This window comes from Zootoca vivipara, chromosome 11, assembly GCF_963506605.1.
Source record: "Zootoca vivipara chromosome 11, rZooViv1.1, whole genome shotgun sequence".
Classification (NCBI taxonomy): domain Eukaryota; kingdom Metazoa; phylum Chordata; class Lepidosauria; order Squamata; family Lacertidae; genus Zootoca; species Zootoca vivipara.
Genome location: NC_083286.1, coordinates 2,889,805 through 2,911,808, shown reverse-complemented (window position 1 = coordinate 2,911,808; position 22,004 = coordinate 2,889,805). Strand labels below are relative to the sequence as shown.

The 22,004-nt window shown below is 47.7% G+C and overlaps 1 protein-coding gene across 1 annotated transcript in view; it reads left to right on the top strand.

Annotated features, from left to right (window-relative positions):
* Positions 1-22,004, top strand: part of ALDH1A1 (aldehyde dehydrogenase 1 family member A1) — a 52,964-nt gene that overhangs the window by 5,524 nt on the left and 25,436 nt on the right. Inside the window, exons 2-4 of the mRNA XM_060280056.1 lie at positions 14,568-14,672; positions 18,381-18,521; positions 21,705-21,834. Of these exons, the coding sequence (XP_060136039.1) occupies positions 14,568-14,672; positions 18,381-18,521; positions 21,705-21,834 (376 nt within the window). The remainder of the gene's footprint in view (positions 1-14,567; positions 14,673-18,380; positions 18,522-21,704; positions 21,835-22,004) is intronic.

Genomic DNA, 22,004 nt, shown 5'->3' with positions numbered 1-22,004 from the left:
TGGCCCACCTGGCTCATGAAGACAGGGGTGGCAGGCATCCAAGCCTCGTGGATAGCTCCCCTCCCTAGGCCAAGAGCCAAGTATCCAAAGTCCACAGATAAGCATAGCACCAAAGCAAGCCAATGAGCATATATCAAAGCAAGCAGATGCCAAACCTCCTGATGATTCCCCCCCCCAGCGGCTTCATGTAGACATTAAAAAGCATGGGACAAGAGGACGGAACCCTACAAGTGAGATCCCAGGGGTCTGATCACTGGACATGGCCCAGGAGGAAGGAGTGGAACCACTGTATAACAGTGCCCCCAGCTCCTCTAGACCAGGCACCCCCAAACTTCTGCCCTCCAGATGTTTTGGACTACAATTCCCATCATCCCTGACCACTGGTCCTGTTAGCTAGGGATCATGGGAGTTGTAGGCCAAAACATCTGGAGGGCCGCAGTTTGGGGGTGCCTGCTCTAGACGGTCCAGAAGGATGTTATGGTCAATGGTATCAAAGGCTTGTGAGAGATCCAGCAGAACTAGGAAACACCTTTCACCCTTGTCCCTAGCCTGCCGGAGATCATTGACCAGCATGACCAAGACCTGAATCCTGATTGGAAGGGATCTAAATAGACTGCTTCCTCCAGGCATGCCTGGGGTTGTTCAGCAATCACCTTGCCCATGAAGGGAACATTTGAGACTAGGCGATAGTTGGCCATATTGGCTGGGTCCAAAGATGTTATTTTAAAAAGTGGTTTAATGACCGCCTCTTTCAGCAGGTCTGGGAAGGCTCCCTCACAGAGGGAAGCATTCACCACGCCCAGCCCTTCCCAGCTTACTTTTATGAGCCAGCATGGGCAAGGATCAAGCAATTCTGGGCTGCATCAGTAGGAGTATAGCATCTAGATCAAGGGAAGTAATAGTACCACTGTATTCCGCTCTGGTCAGACCTCACCTGGAGTACAGTGTCCAGTTCTGGGCACCACAGTTCAAGAAGGTTACTGACAAGCTGGAACGCGTCCAGAGGAGGGCAACTAAAATGGTCAAAGGCCTGGAAACAATGCCTTATGAGGAACGGCTTAAGGAGCTGGGTATGTGGGATGAAGGGGCAAACGACTGCTGTCTTGGTCTTCATTCTCTGTCAACGCAGCAAGGCTTTGCCAACTTTTGACAGTTTACACCTTCTTCTGATACAGCACTGGAACTGATCATTCTGGCATTTGGGGCATCCTTCCTTGGTATACCTGCACCAGACCATTCACACGGGCCCTCCTTTGGGCCTGGGGATCAGGACAACCAGGGAAGAAGCAAGCAAGAGTATTGAACAGACTCTGGGCCATAGCAACAACTGCGGGTCCAGGCTACACCGCCCATATATTAGTGGCATCCCGTATATTAGTGACAAACCCCACGCTGTAGCCCCAGGCAGGCATGAAAAGGAGGAGCCTTATTTGTCAGCTATGCCAGGCTGGATGGCAAGTACAATGAAACAATTGCCTGGCTACTTCATCAGCATGGACCTATCTGTCATGTGCCACAGCAGTTTGGGCATAAGAATTGGGCTGAAATCCATTTAATTCCATGTATTCTCACGTGCAAGCATGGAGGTAGGATTTAAGTTAAAACAAACAGACTTTTCACACTGATTTCAACGGGCACTAAGCACAACTAACTTTGTCAAGATTCAGTTCATTTTCCAAAATCAGGGTTTATTCCAAAATCAGGGTTTATTTTAAGCAGAGGCTTGACAGCCATCTGTCAAGAATGCTTTGATGGTGTTTCCTGCTTGGCAGGGGGTTGGACTGGATGGCCCTTGTGGTCTCTTCCAACTCTATGATTCTATGATTCCTGATTTCACTCCATGCCCCAAACTCATACTAAAAGCCAGCAAGGTAAAGGTAAAGGGACCCCTGACCAATAGGTCCAGTCACAGACGACTCTGGGGTTGGGGTGCTCATCTCGCGCTATAGGTCAAGGGAGCCGGCATACAGCTTCCGGGTCATGTGGCCAGCATGACTAAGCCGCTTCTGGCGAACCAGAGTAGCACACAACAGCACGTACCTATTTATCTACTTGCACTTTGATGTGCTTTTGAACGGCTAGGTTGGCAAGAGCTGGGACAGAGCAACGGGAGCTCACCCCGTCACGGGGATTCGAACCGCCAACCTTCTGATCGGCAAGCCCTAGGCTCTGGTTTACACCACAGTGCCACCCGTCCCTTAAAAGCCAGTAGAAGCCCTTATTAAGACTCATGTGTGTTTTGGGTTAGTAAGGAATTCAGGAAATGGCCTTTGATATACCTACACTAGTAAATATTTTACTTGATTATGCTCCAGAGTTAAATAATGATTATTCAACTAATAAGGTTGTCCTTTGATTTTTCTGTTACACTTTCAACTTAGCTTTTTAAAAACAATTAAAAAATAATTTATGCTGCAATGCTATAAAGGCTCAATGAATTCAGTGGAACTTCCTTTTGCTGTGGGTTGCATTGCACAGTACTAATTTGTAGTTATGTAGAGCAACTGAAAAAATACTTTTTTGTTGCCTTTGGGAAGCTAAGCTGAAAGGCAACATAAATGTATTGTTTACTAAGCAGAAAGAAAAGTATAAGACTCTTAAACCAATATGCTGTGAAAGGTGGTCATTTGTATGGCCGTGGTGTTAAGTCTGAAAGAACTCTGACATTAAACTCTTTGTTTTCTTTATGGGTTAAATTATTGGCAACCTTTTTCTACACAGTTCAAATCTGGTAAAGCCACTGAGGGTCAAATACAATTGTTCTGCTTCTGTAGGCCATATCCATATCATGGGAGCATCAACTGGCTATGCTTGGTCTGGGAAAGACTTGCTTGGCTTCGTTTACCAGAAGCTGCTCAGCATGGACCTTGAACTTCGCATTCAAGTATCTCCCAAGGCCACCTTCCTAGTGGTAAGCTTCCTGGACAAGGCCTCCTTCTGTGACATTGGATCAGCTAAGCCAATGGCAATCAGTAGAGCTGTGGCACCTCTGGTTGTGTGGCATCACAGCCATCCAAAAGGGCAGAGGAGACAGGGACTTTGGAGAAGACAAATGTAAGCCGCCTATTATAGATGAAGACACACAAACATTTGGCATACTTGAATGATGTTAGGCACCCAAAGTCTTCCGAACATGTTTTCATTCTACCAAATCCAAACTCAGTGAGTCACAGACTTGTACAAGAGAGCCCTTTGAGGAAACTAAACCCACAATTAGCAAAATAAACACCATAGAGGACACCTCATCCATGTTGTGCTTTGGAATACTTGTTCTTGCAAAGAGGACCAGTTCAGACAGGCCCAGAACAGCTGTTGATGATGGTCTTGCTTGCTTATTTGTTCATTTCTTCTGCCTGTCAATTATGATATGTCATTCACAATGGCATGCATTCTGCCTCAGCACAAGGGAGCTCAGCTTCCATGGAAGGCTTATTAGAAAGAAAAGTGATGAGTGTGCTAGCGTGACCCACCCCCTGCATTTCAACAGCCTAGGAGTTCCCTACCTCTCTGTCATTCCCCTGCAAACTCATGAGGGGAAGGCACAGTTCTTAGGATCATAGGAAGTTGTTTGGATGGAGAATACTGCTAATAATGGCTACTATTTCGGCATCCACCGACAGAAGCAGGAAGCCTCTGTATATCAGTCGCAGGAAATCACAAGTGGAAAGAGCCCTGTTGCTCTCAGGCCTTGCTTGTTGGGCTTCTGCTCAGCTGCTTTGAGAACAGGATGCTGGACTAGATGGGTCTTTGACTTGCTCCAGTGGGGCTCTTCTGATGCTCTACAGTTACCAGGTCAGACTGTTTGTCTGTTTTGCTCAGTGTTGTTTATCCTCCAGGCTCTCAGGCAGAGGTCCCCCCCCCCACTGCCTGTCCCATCTCCTATTATTTTTTCCTATTATCTGATCCATTTTAAACACACACACACACACACACACACACACACACACACACACACACACAAAACTGGAAGAATGTCTGGGTCTGAACCCAGCAAAGCTACCGTCCCTCCTGAACTTGCAATCCCTCTGCTCTTGGGGGCCCACAACTGAAAGCAAGCTGGACATTGATGAAGGGGAGGCATTACCGAAAAAGAAAAAAGCTGGGGCTCAGATTCCTACTTTTCCCAGAAATACAGTTGTTGTTTTTTTTTAAAATATAATTTTTATTAGATTTTAACAAGAAATACAAAAAAAAAGAAAAAAGCACAAAAAAGAAAAATACAACAATCAAAAAAAGAAAAAGAAAAAACAGATTCAGGCTTCCTCATTTCCCCTTCTTGAGTTCTTATTGTTACCTTGGGTTACAAACGCTTCAGGTTACAAACTCCGCTAACCCAGAAATAGTACCGTACCTCAGGTTAAGAACTTTGCTTCAGGATGAGAACAGAAATCATGCTCTGGTGGCGCGGCAGCAGCAGGAGGCCCCATTAGCTAAAGTGGTGCTTCAGGTTATGAAGAGTTTTAGGTTAAGAACGGACCTCCGGAATGAATTAAGTTCTTAACCAGAGATACCACTGTATGGCGTGAAGGTACAGGTAGGCATGGGAAGGAGTAGAAGCCTCTCTCTGTGGTGAGATGCCAGTCTAGATCAGGCTGCCCATTCTGGGAATTTGTATGTTTATAAAACCCTGCAGTTAAGGGCACATAGCTAGCATGTCATCTAGTTTTGGCCATGTTGGTTGTGCTGCAGTCAAGCTGTCATTGGGAGGTGATGAGAAGAGGAAATAACACACGGTACCTGATATAAAAAAGCCTTTGAGTCAGTGGCCTAAATGGAGCAGTAAAAACTTCCAAAAAAGGTATGTTTCACAATTGTCTTTTTTCATAAACAGATACAAAGTTGAGTTGCCCTTGCATCACATGGCACTGTTATATTAATATTTACGTTTCACGCACTCTCTCGTTTTGGGAGTGCACCTTGTTGCCAAGCGTGGGTTTTCATTATTTGACACTCTGCTTGCTATCTTCTTGTGCCTAATTTAGTTTTCATCGTAACAGATCATGGTTCTGCCTTTATGTTTTTTTAATCTACATCTGGGCTTGGCTATCCCTTTCCCTGGAAAGGATTTAGGCCATCATCCGCTTCCTGCTTGCTTAAAGGTTAGAACTGCATAGGCAAAATGCTTTCCAGCTATTTGAAAATGGATACTTTTAGCTCTATTACATCTGCTGCTGAGTAAATGAGAATGATCTCTGGGTTGCTCAGAACCATGATATGTTTAAGATAATATTATTACTAATACTGGCACACTTGTCTTTGTTTTCATGGTGCACCTGCAGCCTAGGAGGCAAAGGGAGGATTGGGAAAGGAGCAGGAGGCAGAGGAGGAAAGTCCGAGTGTATCAGGTGACCCCCTTCCTCAATCCAACCCATACATATGGAAGCAGAAGAGTACCACCACCCCTTAGCCATTCCGTGCGACTTTGAAAACAGCCAACACTCATTGGCGTTGACATTCACAGGTTGTCCACCTACATGTGGATATGGGGACCCAGGTGGTGCTGTGGGTTAAACCACAGAGTCTAGGGCAGTGTTTCTCAACCTTTTTTGGGCCACGGCACACTTGTTCCGTGAAAAAAATCACGAGGCACACCACCATTAAAAAAGTTAAAAAATTTAACTCTGTGCCACCCTATATTATAATTATGACTGTAAGAAACACTTGCCAAATATTGCTTTCCGGCGGGTTAGTGTCGTTTGCACTGAGCTTTGGGAAAGAGGAGGAGAAATATTGCTTTCCGGCAGGTCAATGCTGATTATTGGCGGCCGCCAGGCACGTGACAATGCAAATCGCCCTTCTCGTCGCCGCACGTCGCAGCACACCAGCCAGCGTCTCGCGGCACACTAGTGTGCCACGGAACAGTGGTTGAGAAACGCTGGTCTAGGGCTTGCTGATCAGATGGTCAGCAGTTCGAATCCCTGTGACAGGGTAAGCTCCCGTTGCTCGGTCCCAGCTCCTGCCCACTTAGCAGTTCGAAAGCACATCAAAGTGCAAGTAGATAAATAGGGACCGCTCTGGCGGGAAGGTAAACGGCGTTTCCGTGCGCTGCTCTGGTTCGCCAGAAGCAGCTTTGTCATGATGGCCACATGACCCGGAAGCTGTCTGCAGACAAACACCGGCTCCCTCAGCCTATAGAGCGAGATGAGCGCGCAAACCCCAGAGTCTGACACGACTGGACCTGATGGTCAGGGGCCCCTTTACCCCCTTTACCACCTACATGTAGATATGGGGACAGTGGAGAGGGGGAACTGGCTAGATGGGTGCAGGCAGAAGAGGAGCCTTTGGCCCCTGGGGCCTGAGGAGAAGCACCATCCACTTCTGACATTAATTCAGGAGCACTGCACCATCAAGGACTCCTGACTGGTCCATGGTAATGAATGGAAGGATGAATCATGAAACTTCATGAATAGTATTTGTGAGGGACAAGGGATACAGGGAAGTCCCTCCCATCTTAAGTTCCAGCCCATCCCCAAGCGCTGGAGAGAGTAAGGAGAGCTCTGCCTCCAGCGGAGAGTCAGGAAGTGGTGTCCGAGGCTCAGGCAAGGTTGTGGAGCCCATGCCTCAGGTGGGACAGGAAGTTGGACGCACGGGGGGGAGGCCAATCCCCCCAACTCCCGAATTGCGACGCAAACGTAGGGGGAAGAGGTTGGGTCTGCCAAAGCTTTGGTGCTGGAAGAAAACGCGCCAATCGCCATTCGGAGGTTCTGACACCTCACCTTAAGGATGCATTTTTACTGCTCTGAACACTGTAAATAATCAGCACTTAATAAAAGCCTTAAAAGACCATGCTGGAGTCGTTACTCTAGAGTAGCCATATCAGGCCCTCTGACAGCAACCTCCGAATCTTTTTTTGGCTACTTTGGAGTGCAGCGATGAGCGCTCAAGAGGCTGAGCATTGGAGGCTGGAGGCCGAAGCAGCGAAGCAGGAGCTACGGAACCTCACAGCGCAGGCACAGCAGCAATTGCATGCCGCTCAGGAGGAAGCGCGAGGGGCGCAGGAGGAGCTGAACAAGCTGGTGGACCAGGTGAGGACAAAAGAGGAGACTGAGAAACAGCTAAGGGTGATGGTATTGGACCTGCAGAAAAAGTTGGAAGAGGAGAAAGCCGCTAGAGGTGGGGGGGCGCCCCAGCCGCAGCTAGTCCAAGTGAGAAGGGGACAGAACCTAGTCACCAAGTTTAGCGGCGACCCTAGGGAGTACCTAGGATTCGAGACAGAAATAAATTATGCGCTGGAATTGCATGCAGCAGAATTCCCAGATGACGCGCACAGAGTCTCCTTTATCATAGAGCATTTGACGGGGGCCGCCCGGGAATGGGTAAGACCGCTCATCGCGCAAAAAAATCCTTGCATGAAGAACGCAAAATTATTTCTAGAAGCTTTAAAAATAATGTACGCTAGTGACAGTGAAATGGAGGCCACTAAAGAGGAGCTTCATAACTTAACACAAGGAAAATCGACAGTTAGGGACTACTGGGCGAGATTCACCATGCTGGTGCACAAACTGGGGTGGGATCTGCAAAGTGAGCCAGTGAAATCAGCCTTCTACCTGGGTTTGCACGCAGACGTTAAGGATGAGCTGGCAAGAGGTCCTAGACCGCGGACTATGGATGAGTTAAGCAAAGCGGCGCTAGCGGTGGGGGTGAGACAGGAATCCAGATGGTATGACAAACAAGCGACGCGCGCAGCAAAACCTTGGTTCCCACGCTCCCAGGACAGACCACATCACCAAACCCCACCCCAGGGCCCGCCCCCAGACCTGCCCAGACCAAGCCCAGAGCCGGAACCGATGGAGATCGGTGGAGCGCGCGCGGGGGCTTTTCAAACCCCGGCGGCGCCAAGACGCAAGGAGGGAAGAGGCGGGAATTGCTTTCTCTGCAACTCCCCCCGGCATCTCGTCAGAGACTGCCCTCATCGCAGAGAGTGGCAAGGAAAGGCGGGAACGGTTGTACCTTCCCCCACTGAAGCAGCACCACAGCAGGGAAACGAGACAGCCTGGCTGCAGGAGACAAGGGGCAGCAGCCAGGCACAGTCAGCAGACAACAGCCCCAGCCCGCCCACCCGCACAGAGAGGAGCAGAGCCAGCCCACCCCTCCCAGAGCAGGAGTGGTTCTAGAAGTCACGCTAACGCTCCCAAATGGCTATCCCCTGACAGTCCTCGCCTTAATTGACAGTGGTGCCTCAGCCAACTTCTTCTCGAGAAACTTTGCAGAAGAGCACCAGATCCAGCTTCTGCAGCTGGATTTTCCCCTGCACGTAGCCACCATTGACGGCAGAGAGTTGCTGGGAGGGGCCATCACTCATCAAACCCCCCCCCCATGAGAATGACGGTGGGAAGGCACTCAGAGACACTGGCTTTCAACGTCACAACCATCTCAGACCCCCCCATCGTTTTGGGAATGAGCTGGCTGGCGCGCCACGACCCCTCCATAAGTTGGCACCAGAGATGCATCACGTTTGGGTCGGACTTTTGTCTGGAACATTGCATGCAGCACCAACCAGGGGAGGGGCCTCCAATAGCCACGGTGGCCACCATGCATGTCAAAGGGGGTGAGGCGATACCCAAGCAGTACTGGGACCTGCAGGAGGTCTTCAGCGAAGCGGAGTCCGACCACCTACCCCCACACAGGTCTTTCGACTGCCAGATCAACCTGGTGCCAGGGGCAACGATACCCCCAGCCAAGCTGTACGCCATGTCAGATCAGGAACTGGAGGATCTGCGTGCGTTCATAGACAAGAACCTCAAACGGGGATTCATCAGAGAAAGCAAGGCAGCAGGGGGCAGCCCGGTCTTCTGGGTGGACAAGAAAGACACGCAACAGCGCCGTCTTGTGGTGGATTTCAGACGGCTCAATTCAGTGACAGAGCCAGTGGCTTTCCCCATGCCCAGAGTGGACGATCTCCTGACAGCGGCACGCAGGGGCAAGATTTTCACCAAGCTAGACCTGAGGGGGGCGTACAACTTGATCAGGATTCGGGAAGGCGATGAGTGGAAAACCACGATGTTCACGCCTCTGGGCTCTTTTGAATATCTGGTGATGCCCTTCGGGTTGCAAGGGGGCTCAGCATGCTTCCAGGCCTTCATGCACCACGTCCTGGGGTCCCTTCTCTTCAAGAACTGCTTAGTCTTCCTGGATGACATCCTTATCTATTCCGCTGACCCAGTGCAACATGTGAAGGATGTCAGGGAGGTATTGCAACGCCTGAAGGAGAACCACCTGTATGTGAAGCTGGAGAAGTGCAAGTTTCACACCAGGGAAGTGGACTTCCTGGGCTACAAACTGTCAGACAAGGGACTGGCGATGGACAAGGACAAGGTGCAGGCCATCCTGGACTGGCACAGCCCCAGGACGCGCAAAGATGCCCAACGCCTCCTAGGATTCGCCAATTTCTACAGGAAATTCATCAAGAACTTCTCGCGGGTTACGGCTCCCATCACGGACTGCCTGAGAGGCAAGCAGAAGTTCAGGTGGACGCCAGAGGCGCAAGCAGCGTTCGAAAGCCTCAAGAGGGTGTTCGCGTCCGACCAGAACCTGTTCCATGTGGTGCAGGATGCGCCCCTACGCGTGGAGACAGACGCTTCAGACCGGGCGTTGGGAGCGATCCTGTTGCAACTGGACGCCAACAGAGAGTGGAGACCTTGTGCCTTCTTCTCCAGGAAGCTGACACAGCCTGAACGCAACTACACGGTGTTTGATAGGGAACTTCTTGCGATCCACGCTGCTTTCCAGCACTGGCGACACTTCCTGGTGGGCGCCAAGCACCCCATCCAGGTGTGCACAGACCACAAGAACCTGGAGTTCTGGAGAACGGCCAGGGTGCTCAACCAGCGACAGATACGGTGGGCAGAGTTCTTCTCGAACTTCAACTTCTCCATCCACTACATCCCGGGGGAGCAGAATGTCAGGGCGGATGCCCTCTCCCGCAAACCAGAGTACATGGAGCAGGAGTTGCCACCAGCGCCCAGGCACATTTTCCCCCCATTAGCATGGTCCTGCGGAGCAGCAGTGGTGAGCGAGGCAGAACTCACAGCACTGACGGCAGCAGATGAGTTTGCCTCCCGCATCTTCAGAGAGCTGCGAGGGGGGAGGGAGCAGGCTAAAGACTTTGAGGAAAGGAGGGGTTTGCTTTTTTACAGGGGAGCCCTGTACCTGCCCACCAAACAGCTGAGAGGTAAGGTCCTCAAGCAGATGCACGACAACCCAACGGCGGGTCATTTCGGAAGGGACAAAACCACTCACCTAGTCATGAGACACTTCTGGTGGCCAGGGGTGCGGGAGGATGTTCGGGATTATGTAAGGGGATGTGACACCTGCCAGCGAGCAAAGGTGGTCAGAGCGCCACCAGCAGGTTTGCTGGAGCCATTAGCCACACCGCACAGGCCGTGGGAAGTAGTGTCCATGGACTTCATCACAGACCTGCCGTCGTCCAGGGGCAAGACCGCAGTGTTGGTGGTGGTGGACCTCATGTCCAAAATGTGCCACTTTATACCGTGTGCCAGGGCGGTCTCGGCAGAAGAGACGGCCAAACTGTTTGTTGACCACGTATTCAGACTGCATGGATTGCCTTTAAGAGTTATTTCGGATCGTGGCCGCCAATTTGTTTCCAGGTTCTGGCGGCGGCTAATGAACCTCCTGCAGGTGGAGGTCAGTTTGTCTACGGCTCGGCACCCGCAGACCAATGGACAGGCGGAGCGGGTCAACGCCATTCTGCAGCAGCACCTGAGATGTTACGTCAGCCAGAGGCAAACGGACTGGGTGGATCGCCTGCCACTGGCAGAATTTGCCTACAACAATGCGGTGCACGTCTCCACAGGGGTGTCGCCCTTTAAGGCCAACTACGGGCGCGACCTCAGATCTTTCCCGGAGAGGGAGGGGGAGGAGGAGGAAGAGGGCCCACAGGCAGAGGATTGGGCAGAGGACCTGGAGACGGTGCACCAGCAGCTCAGAGAACACTTGGAGAGGGCCAAGGAAGCGTACAAGAAGGGGGCAGATCGCCACAGGCGACCGGGAGAGGTCATCAGGGTGGGGGACAAGGTTTGGTTATCCTCGGAAGGTCTTCCCACCAGGGGGCGATGCAAGAAGTTAGCACCCAGGAGGCTGGGCCCCTTCACGGTCACGCAACAGGTCAACCCGGTAGCCTTCAGGCTAGCACTGCCTGAGGACATGAGAGTGCACCCAGTGTTTCATAGATCGCTGCTGTCGCCGTACAGAGAAAGTACCAGGTTCAGGGACAGCGATCAGCCTCCAGAGGGAGGGGGGAGACGGGAGACGCCCGACAGCTCAATGAGGCAACTGAGATTTTAGACTCAAGGAGAGGGGTGAGAGGGCTGGAGTACCTGATAGCATGGGAGGACACTCCGCCGTCCCACAATGAGTGGATACCGGCCACGGAAGTACCTGAGGAATTTTTAGTGGAAGAGTTCCACGCCCTTTCCCCCCACAGGCCCAAGCCCTGGCACATGGAAAGGGAGGGAGAGGGGGAGGGGCGGGAGGAAGGGATCGCAGGCAGCAGCTCTCCATGGAGATGGGAAGCGGAATTTGAGGATACGGAAGAAGAGGTGTGGGTTTCACCGAGGTCGACTACGTCAGAGGCAGGAGAGGACTGGCAGAACATTTTTACTCCCACCAGCTCTGACGCAACTGACTTTTTGGGATTCCCGTCTTCTCAGGGGGAAGGGGGAAGATCGCAGGATTGGGGGGAAATTTTTACACCCACAGGCTCGGATGCCACAGACTTCTTGGGGTTTCACTCGTCCCCAGCAAGCAGAGAGCCCCTAGGGAGGGGGGGAGCCTGGGAGGGGGGTGGATGTGAGGGACAAGGGATACAGGGAAGTCCCTCCCATCTTAAGTTCCAGCCCATCCCCAAGCGCTGGAGAGAGTAAGGAGAGCTCTGCCTCCAGCGGAGAGTCAGGAAGTGGTGTCCGAGGCTCAGGCAAGGTTGTGGAGCCCATGCCTCAGGTGGGACAGGAAGTTGGACGCACGGGGGGGGGGGGAGGCCAATCCCCCCAACTCCCGAATTGCGACGCAAATGTAGGGGGAAGAGGTTGGGTCTGCCAAAGCTTTGGTGCTGGAAGAAAACGCGCCAATCGCCATTCGGAGGTTCTGACACCTCACCTTAAGGATGCATTTTTACTGCTCTGAACACTGTAAATAATCAGCACTTAATAAAAGCCTTAAAAGACCATGCTGGAGTCGTTACTCTAGAGTAGCCATATCAGGCCCTCTGACAGTATTTCAGTAATTTACAACACAATACACCATGTGCAAATGCCACTGCAAAGCTGAGAGCCAGTGTGGAATAACAGAGTGTTGGGACTATGACTTGGGAGACCAGAATTGTAATCCTCTTTCAGCCTTGGAGCACACTGGGTGACCCTGGGCCAGTCACTGTCTCTCAGGCCAACCTACCTCACAGGGCTGCTGTGAGGATAAAGCAGGGAGGGGAGAACCATGTACACCACTTTGAGCTCCTTGGAGGAAATGATAATATATAAATGTAAATAATAATAACTGTGGTGAATAGGTAGTGAGGCAACATGCTTCACTCATGGAGGGGAGCAGCTTTGGATGGTGGCAGTGGGACGTCCGATGTAAAACAAAAATAATTTAAGGAAGGCATGGGATCCAGCCAGGCAGTTGTGACCTTCCAGGCGCTTGACAGCACTTCCTGATTTTGCTGCCCCAGGGAGGAACTAGAAACAAGGATATCAAGCACCTCCTGGGATGATGTACATGGCAGGTGGGTTCTGCCTGTATTGGCACCATGTGGGAGCAAGAGAGAAAACAGGCCCGGTGCCAGCAGTCAGTCTGCCTGGGCCCTGGCAAAGACCCCACCTGCTCAGAAAGATCCCTCACCAGCCTGACTCAGCTGGGCTGCCCTAGCATTGTCCTGAGGCAACTCATTATGGGTAAATTAAAATGGCAGCCAGCCACCACAGGTGTGAGCCAGGCTAGCCATCACTGCCAGCCCTACTCTAAGACAGCACCCAGGGTGCTGGGAAGGAGGGCGGTCAGTTATGTTACTGCTGTTGCCCTGGTGATGGCAGGGGGGCAAATGCAACTGCATGAGGAGGAGATGTGGGTGCTGTCGGGAGGTCCATAAGGGTCCCCTGAAAGCTGAGGAAATTGAAGGTGGTTTTAACAAGCAAGAATGGTGGAATAGAGATATTTAGAAGTCAAGTGAGTTGCTAAAAAAATATTGACAAGAAAAAAATATTTTTAATTCCATCTCCTCAGTGTAAAACAAATAATTCATGCATCTCTTTAGCCTGCCATCTCCTTAGGATCAGTTTACACAACTACTTTGTTTTCAGAAGCCAGGAATATATATATATATATATATATATATATATATATATATATATATATATATATATATATATATATATACATACATACATACATATAAACACACACACATACACACTATATATGCAAATCTATATATATCACACACACACACACACACACACACACACACACACACACACACACAGGGAACCACCAGGGCTCAGCGGAGAGCCTGGTGGATTGGAGTGAGGGCTCTAGGACGCTGCCAGAGCCCCAGCACCTAGCGCCTGGCAGCTTCCTCCAGAAGGTGAGACTGAGGCTCAGGAGGAGATGCAAACCCTTAGGGATGTTGTGGAGATGGGAGCTCCAGAGGGAGGGCTGCAGAGGGCGGACCCAAGCACTCAAGAGGAGGAGGCTCCGGGAGCCACAGTGCCGGTCCCTCAACTGAGCAGCTCTAGTGGAGAGGGTGCTCCACCAGCACCCTCACCCCAACAGAGGAGGGGGGAGAGGAGGGACCAACGGAGGAGGTTCAGGATGCCCCGGGGGTTATGCTGGCAGAAATCATGAAGGGAGGCGCTTCCAGATTCTGAATCGGATTAGTAGGGGCATGCTTTTTGATGCTCTGTCTTGTACATATGTATATAATAAAGCTCTGTAAAAACCAAGCCCTGGGTTTGGAGCCGCTTACTCGTGAGGAAGCTACACACACCATTATAAACACACACACCATACACACACACACACACACGAGAACACATTTGATTTAAATGGCATTGTTGGTATTTCCAGTGCAACTCAACATGAGCCAGGAGGATCTGAAAAATATATCAGAGATTAGCACTCTCTTTGTATCTTTTTTAAAAATTGTGACAGGTTGATATAGTTGTGTAGAGGCCATAGTTCTGAACTCTCTCTCTAAATAGTTCCTGGTTATGACATTTCTTTAAACAAGAAGATGACTGTTATGTGTTGTTTTTTTCATTTCAGAAAGTTGTGTGTTTTGCAGGGTAGAAACAATAACAATAACATTTTTAGGAACCCCAAACATTGCAATCATTATCCTATCAGATACAACAACAAATAAATAAAACAAAACTACAGCAACAAATTAATCAAAACAATTAATACATTTCAATAAAGTCACAGTAACTTATAGTGTTGCAGGATGCCCTGTTGGTAATCGGATGCATTGTTTTGCAACACTGCAATGGATGGAAATGGGATAAGGAGTGACATAATGCCATCAATTTAGCTGTCTGTCTTCCATTCCCTTGCAGATATTTATAAACAATGAATGGCATGATTCAGCTAGTGGCAAAAAATTCCCAGTCCTTAACCCTGCGACTGGAGAGAAAATTTGTGATGTTTCAGAAGGAGACAAGGTAAGTTTTCCTTTCTATGGACTTTAGCTTTATTTGGGTGTAAACCTCTGCCCCAGGTCACTATCTAGAGGAGAAGAAATATTGGCATTGTGCGATAGCTCACTTGGTAGAGCAAGACTCCTAATCTCAGGGTTGTGGGTTTGTGCCCCACATTGGGCAAAAAGTCTCCTGCATTGCAAGGGGTTGGACTAGATGACCCTTGTGGTCCCTTCCAACTCTACAATCCTATGAAATCAGTCACAAGGTGTGGCAATTGTCCCAGGATTGGAGAATCAAAGCCACATTCTGAGGCTGTGTGCGCATTACCATTAACTCCGACTCCAGAGCCCTCCCATCACTGGTGTTTAAACCCAAGCACACATGACACTTGCCATAAACTACATGTCTTGATATATATTGTTGTTTGATGTGTTTTCTCTCAAACCAGCTTCCATCCAATTTGGAAACATAAGCCACAGTTAAAGTGAGGTGTGTACATTTGAAACATCCATTACGCAGGTGCAGGTGACAGTTTCATTGAATAAGAGTTTGAGGGGCTGCAGGGATGGGAAAATAAATCAGGTGATAAGCATAGGATGAAGCCATTGCTGCCCCCCCCCAGTGTGTACAGCAATGTAAAAATGTGATTTGAAATTCAGCTGGGGAGTGTGGGGAGTGACCTTGCTGCATTTTAAGCTCCTGATGTGAACGGGGCCTGGGTAAGTAAGGGCATCTGACGCCCGTAAAGCTAGCAAAAATGTACAGAATGAAAAATAAGGCATGTTGGGAATGTAAGGCATCAGATGGTGAATTTTACCACATGTAATGAACTTAAAAAGGTATTTAGGTACACCTTCCCCAAAAAACCCAAGGCTTTTTTTGCTGGGGCTGATGGGTAAGGAAATCGCAAAAGCAAATCAAAGATTGTTCATGTATGCCACTGTGGCGGCAAGAACGTTGATAGCCCAAAAGTGGAAATCCCAAGAGGTACCTTGGATAGCGGAGTGGCAGAGGAAGATGTTAGAATATATGAAAATGGTCAAACTGACCTGCAGAATCTGGGATCAGGATGATACAAGGTTCCAGAAAGAATGGAGTAAATTTGTAGAGTATGTAAAAGATAATTATAAAGATATGAAAACACTAGCGGGATTGAGATAAATCCTACATTCTTGATATTAAGTAAACTAGGAAAATGCGTGAGTGGAATGAATTAATTTACTTGCTGAGGGGAGTGGGGAGTCAGAGCTTGGCAAAGCTATTTGTTGTATAGTTGTTGATTATGTGTTGTATGATGTTAAAGAAATGGGGGGGGAAGAAAATAATAAAAAATTATTTCACAAAAGAACTTAATTTTTGTGTGTGAATGTGCAAAAAAAGCTCAACAATTGTCCAGATTTTCACTGTTTGAAATATGGCAACCCTAAAGCAGAGAGGACTATTTGGACGCCTGGTTATTGTGTCCAATCCAAGTGAGCTTTTTAAAAAGCTCTTTTTAAAAATAAATCCTGATTCTGAATGTGTGTAGAAGATGCTAGTTACATGCAGTGCTGATTGGCTAGTGCCTATAATATCATCCAAACTACCCGCACCTTGATCCTATAGCAATTTCTAAAGAAGAAATATGGGTAAACTTTCACTTCCTTTTATCACCAGCTTCTTTCCCCAGATTAAAGATCGTTACAAATCAGGTGGGTCCACTGCTTGAACAATCTTTAATTAAACTGTGCCAGTGATTTACTCAACATTTGGGGCTCTCATAAGGTTTTAGAAAAGAAAGGTTTACAAACCATTTATTGATTTGTTTGAGCTTTCTCCCCCCCTCCAAAAAAAACCAATCCTAATGTAGATTGACAATTAAGTAGGCCCTGAATCCAGCAAATTATAAAAAATTCAGCTAATTATACAAGTAATTGTAAACTTCAGAGCTTAGTACTTAGGCAGTGAGCCAAAATATTTTAAGACTTTAATCTGGATGTTCAATAGCGCTAACTAACAAGAATTGTGCATTACTTTTAAAAAAAATGCTTGGAAAATCAAAAGGGGATTTCAAATCAGAGACACACATGGGAATGGGAAATAGTATCCTTTCAATTAGATTGTTCATTTAGGCTGCGCTCTCTAAGACTAAATGGCTTAAAGCATGATTGCATCTATTTCAAAAATGGTCCATGGGATGTAAAGTACATTTACAGTCTAATATTATACATGTCTACTCAGAACCAAATCTCCCTGAGTTTTATGGCGCTTACTCACCAGGAAAGTGTGTATAGGGTTGCAGTGATAGGGATCAATCATGTACTCCCTGTGGCTGAGGGGTTATAGGATGCTGTGTGTGGACCTTCCTCTCCACCAGCAAAAAGGAAGGTCTGTAGGTGAGAATGGAAAATTCTGCTGCTGCTAGAAATGGGGGATTAGGAGGCACGGTTGCCCCTCTCCCTCAAATGGACTCATAGTTATGCCTTTCCAGGGGTTTGTTTGTTCAAAACCTATCAACACAGGACACTTTTTAAAAACTGAAATCAAGCATTTAACTTTGAACAAAAATCCTCCGCTACTCACAGCAACAACAAAAAGTCCCAGAATTCTTAAGTGTTGTGTGGCAATGCCCCTCCCTCCGCGTGAATTAAGACACGAGACACAATGAGTAAATTTAAGTGGGTGAAAAAGGCCACAACTTTATTGGTTACGAATGATGAGCGGTATTGGCTTAGGCATTGGAACCTAACTGACTATATCCGACTGCAACCCGTGTGTTACAGTCTGGGAGAAATTAACCACCAGAAAGGAGCCCAATGATGTACATCTACTGGAACACCTCCTGTGGCCACCATTGGGGGGTGCCATAAGGCCCTGACCTCCGCAGGCCCAGGACAAAGCTACCGCCCCCGGAACCCCTTTAATGGAATTACTTCTCCAATTTTTGGGCAGAGGATGACACAATCTGCCCCCTTCTTCTTTTATGCAAATTTCCAATGCCTAACCGCCACACGAGCCTCTTGAGGCGCGCCGCCAATACCCTCACATCCGCAACCAATGTTTTAACCCCCTAATTATGTCATCCAACCATATGTCGTTACCCAGTGGTGAAAGGTGTTACCCCGTCATTGCGAAAAAGGGCTGCTTCAGTGCGTTTTAAATCTGGGTGTGCAATTATCTGACCATTCAGTGCTAGCACCCTGCGTACCACAAAGGAGTTCCCAGAATTCTTAAGTGTTCTGCAGGCAACATTTAGCACAGCCTTGCCTCTTGCTCATGGACCTAGAGAAACACAGAGATAAAGAAAAAGCAAAGAGATATAAGTTCAAAAAAGAATAGAAACAGCTTTGTGGGGGCCCTGATCCAGCTCAGGGGGTTTATTGGCATCACACTGGCTGAGGAAAGGGGGAAGCATCCACTGGCTCATTATTTGGCAGAGCTACTACACACATCTAGTAAATAATGTTTGCATGTGAGCACTGGGTCACAATTTTTAGCATCTGCCTGTATATTGTTGTTGTTGTTTAGTCGTTTAGTCATGTCCGACTCTTCGTGACCCCATGGTTTTTGGAGGCAGGAGAAGGCAGGATGGAGGAACAAGGATGTGGTATTCCCAGGGTTGCGCTGGCAGTGGCATATGTAACACTATAGATGCACTTCTCAGATTTCACTAGAATCCATGGTTCAGTCAAAATAAATTGACCATCAAATGCTTAGTACTTACTGCATTTAAATGGATTTTCTGTACAGGCAGATGTCGATAAAGCTGTTAAAGCAGCAAGAAAAGCTTTTGAACTTGGGTCCTGCTGGCGAACCATGGATGCTTCAGAAAGAGGAAGGCTGTTGAACAAACTAGCTGATTTAATTGAAAGGGATCGTCTCCTCTTAGCCGTAAGTCTAAAACATGGACCACATTTTAAGCAATTGAAATATTTGGAGATTGGATTATTCTGAACACAATTGAGTATTTGCTTCAGTGTTGTGAAAAACAAATTCCGAAATCTGTTTTAGAAAGTCGGGGAAAGTTGGTGGGGATGAACATTCATTCTAAGATACCTCAGCTGATCAAACGGCAGAGTAACATCTAACCACAAACAATCCCATCCTCAGAAACAATGGCTTGTTGTTGTTTTCTGCTTGACGTTGGATTTAGACTATTGTCTTCCTTTCTATATTTAGCAAAACTGACAAAGTTGGCTGATGCCATTTTAAGGTCACATCTCCCCACTGCTGCTGTAGAAGAAGATTAAAAGGAAGCTGTCAATTAGGGCTCCTATAGTCACTTTGAAAGCAAAATCAGTCAGCAAAATCAGTCAGTGTGCTTCCAACTGACTCTTGACTTCTATACCCATCTGGACCATGGGTGGGGCACTGTGGTTCTCCAAATGTTGTTTGGCTACAGTCTACAACAAGTGTGGACAACCTTGGGCCCTCTGGACATTGCTGAACTGCATCTCCCATCAGCCTCAACAAATGTGGCCAACGACTAGGGGTGATATGGGAGTAGCAGTTGAGCAACATCTAGATAGTTTACAATGACCAACATGCTGCCTGGAGCTGATGTAAGTTTTAGTCCAACAGCATCTGGAGAACAGCAGCCCCTCCCTCCCCTGCAAATCTAGAACTATGGCAAATATAGAAGTATGTTAATTTTGGGTTTGATACCAGTGTTGCTATCACTGGCGGAGGAAGAGGAGTGCGGGGGGAGCGCACCGTCCCCGGTAGTGTGATTTGGGCAGGGTGCCGTCGCGGCTGCCCTCCCCGCCTGCGCTGGGTGCCCCACCCCAGGACGCGTGCCAGCCCAGCCCCCGTCTGCTCTCCGCCCCCCCATTGCTGGAGCATGAAGCTCCGCCACTGGTTGTTATGTCAAGAATTGCTTCGTTTTGCTATATCCTTCCAGAGTTCTTCATTAGTGTAGTACTATGTCAGCATTGCAGCACCAGATGTCTCAAAAGCATCTCTAATTGCTCTCGTCTGGTGTCTGATAACCAGACATAGAATGTTCAATTCCATTCTTAAAATTTTAACCTTTTATATTTAATTCTAATAATCACTACTAGCATATTTATTGTCTAAATACTACATAATAAATGAAAAAAAATTGGCCCTGTAACCTGAGAGAAAGTGATTATCATCTCCCAAAGAAGGGGGAAACTGCAGAAATGGAACAAACTCATGGGCTTATCTCAGATAATGTGGATGTATTTGCCGGCAGTGGAAACTAACCTTGGGAGTTTAATCATTTCTTTTCCACTCTTTCCTTAGCCAAGAACAACAAATCTACTGTTAGGCTAAAATATGTTTATTTTTCCATAAAGACACACCTAATCAAGATTCTTCCAAGCAGGCCCATCTTCTTGTTTTGGAATTAGTTCTGCACTTCAAAGATGGCACATTAAAATCCTTTCAATATTTTTTGGTAATTTGTCTACTCTTACAGTGTATTTCTATGCATGCCCTCTCAGAAATATGCCCCATTAAGTTTAATGGGACTTACTCCTGGGTAATTGTGTATAGGATTACAGCCTTACAGTGCACTCCTAAGCCACTGATTTGTGCTGCTGGAGGGGTCAGGATAAGGCCATGTTGGCCCTCCACCTGGCTCAAATGCTGCAGATACCCCACTGAGCCTAGCAGGCCAGGAAGCTAGCAATAGCTGTTCTTCTACCAGCAAGAACTAGGGGTAAAGCCTCGAAATAGGCAGAGTAATGATGGCTTTGGATCCACTGGATTCATAATCTTGCATATCCCCCAAGGGGTTCAAAATGACAAGCCATTGTGAGCAGGTGATGTTTTGATTCAGAATGAGGCCACCAACCAAATGATTCTAGGATCAGACTAAAAATTGAGGCTCAGAAGGAGGGGGCAGAACTAAAATAACGTCTGGCCACATTTGGGCTTATAAATGGTTATAAATTACCTATTATTCAATGCCAAAAGATACTTTTTGGACAGAGATGAACAAGGGCTTCTTTTGTGGCATGTGTGTGTGGTTTTTTGTTTTTTGTGTATTTGATATACTTTTTTTCCCCAGCTGCTGAAAACCTTTTGGAAGAGAGCACATTAAAAGTTTTATGACTGCAAATTCTCTGCACCGTTAAGCTATTAAATCTCAATGAAGTCAATGGGATTTGAACAGCCTAAGTAAAGTCATAAACAACTCGGTTGGGACTTCATTCAACATGCAGTCCTTTTTTGTTCTACAAAGAGGCAATTTTTACTCTAGAAATCTTTCTGGTAACATCCTTTGTCAGAATCGTGTAATGGAAGATTGGCAGGCCTTAATGTTTACTTCATCCTACAGTGTTTGATCACAATGCACAAAGCAGCCATTCTGGATCAGCCACTTAAAAAATAAACCCACTGGGTGTTGCCAAGAGCTGGTCTGTCATGAGTTAAAGATTCAGTTTTCTGCAAGCACTTATTGTGCATGCCATGCCCATGCCTTATACAACAACCAATTGCTGTGTAATGTATTTGTATTTTTGAACGTAAGGCTAGTGTGCTACATTAGGACTTTGATGCATACACTAGATTAATGCATAGCTGCCAAGTATCCCGTTTCCCCCGGGAAATCCCCGTTTTTCCAGCTGTTCCTAGCTGAAAAAATGGATTTTTTGTTTTTCCCCGGTTTATTCTGGCACGGCGGCCATTTTGGAACTGGGCAAAGCAGCATCAAAAGTCACTTCTGAGCACTTCTGAGCGCCACTTCCGGTCTGCTATTTCCGGCCTGGTCCCTTATTTCTCTGACAGCAACTTGGCAGGTATGGATTAGTGTCTACAGGCCGCATGGAGGGCGATGCTACCAGTGCTACCTTCAATGGCCACCTTAGTTTCAACAAGATGCCAGGCCTATAAATCAGAGTTGCAAACAGTAGTCCTCTGGATGTTCTTGGATTCCAGCTCCCATTAGCCCCAACCAACATGGCCCATGGTAGGGATGATGGGAGGTCACTGGTTCCCAAGCAACCTCCCCCCCCCTACTGCACAATGCTTAGAGTACTCAATGGTTATAGACCACCATATTGTTTTACTTATTTATAATGATTAATTACTCGACCTGTTTTGTTCTAGACAATGGAGAGCCTTAATGGGGGCAAGCTTTTCACCACCTCCTACTTAATGGACTTAGGTGGCTGCATTAACACTTTGCGCTACTGTGCAGGCTGGTCGGACAAAATCCAAGGACGTACCATCCCAATGGGTGAGTCATTCTGATAAAAAGTTTCTGGGCAGAGAGATGATTTGGATGAGATGTTCAGTAACATTTTTCAGCTACATGAATGTGTCATCTGAGAAAAGTGTAACCTTTAAAATCTGTTACATAAGTGCAGAGCTGTGGCGGGTAAAGTTTTATCAGCCAATATTGCCTCT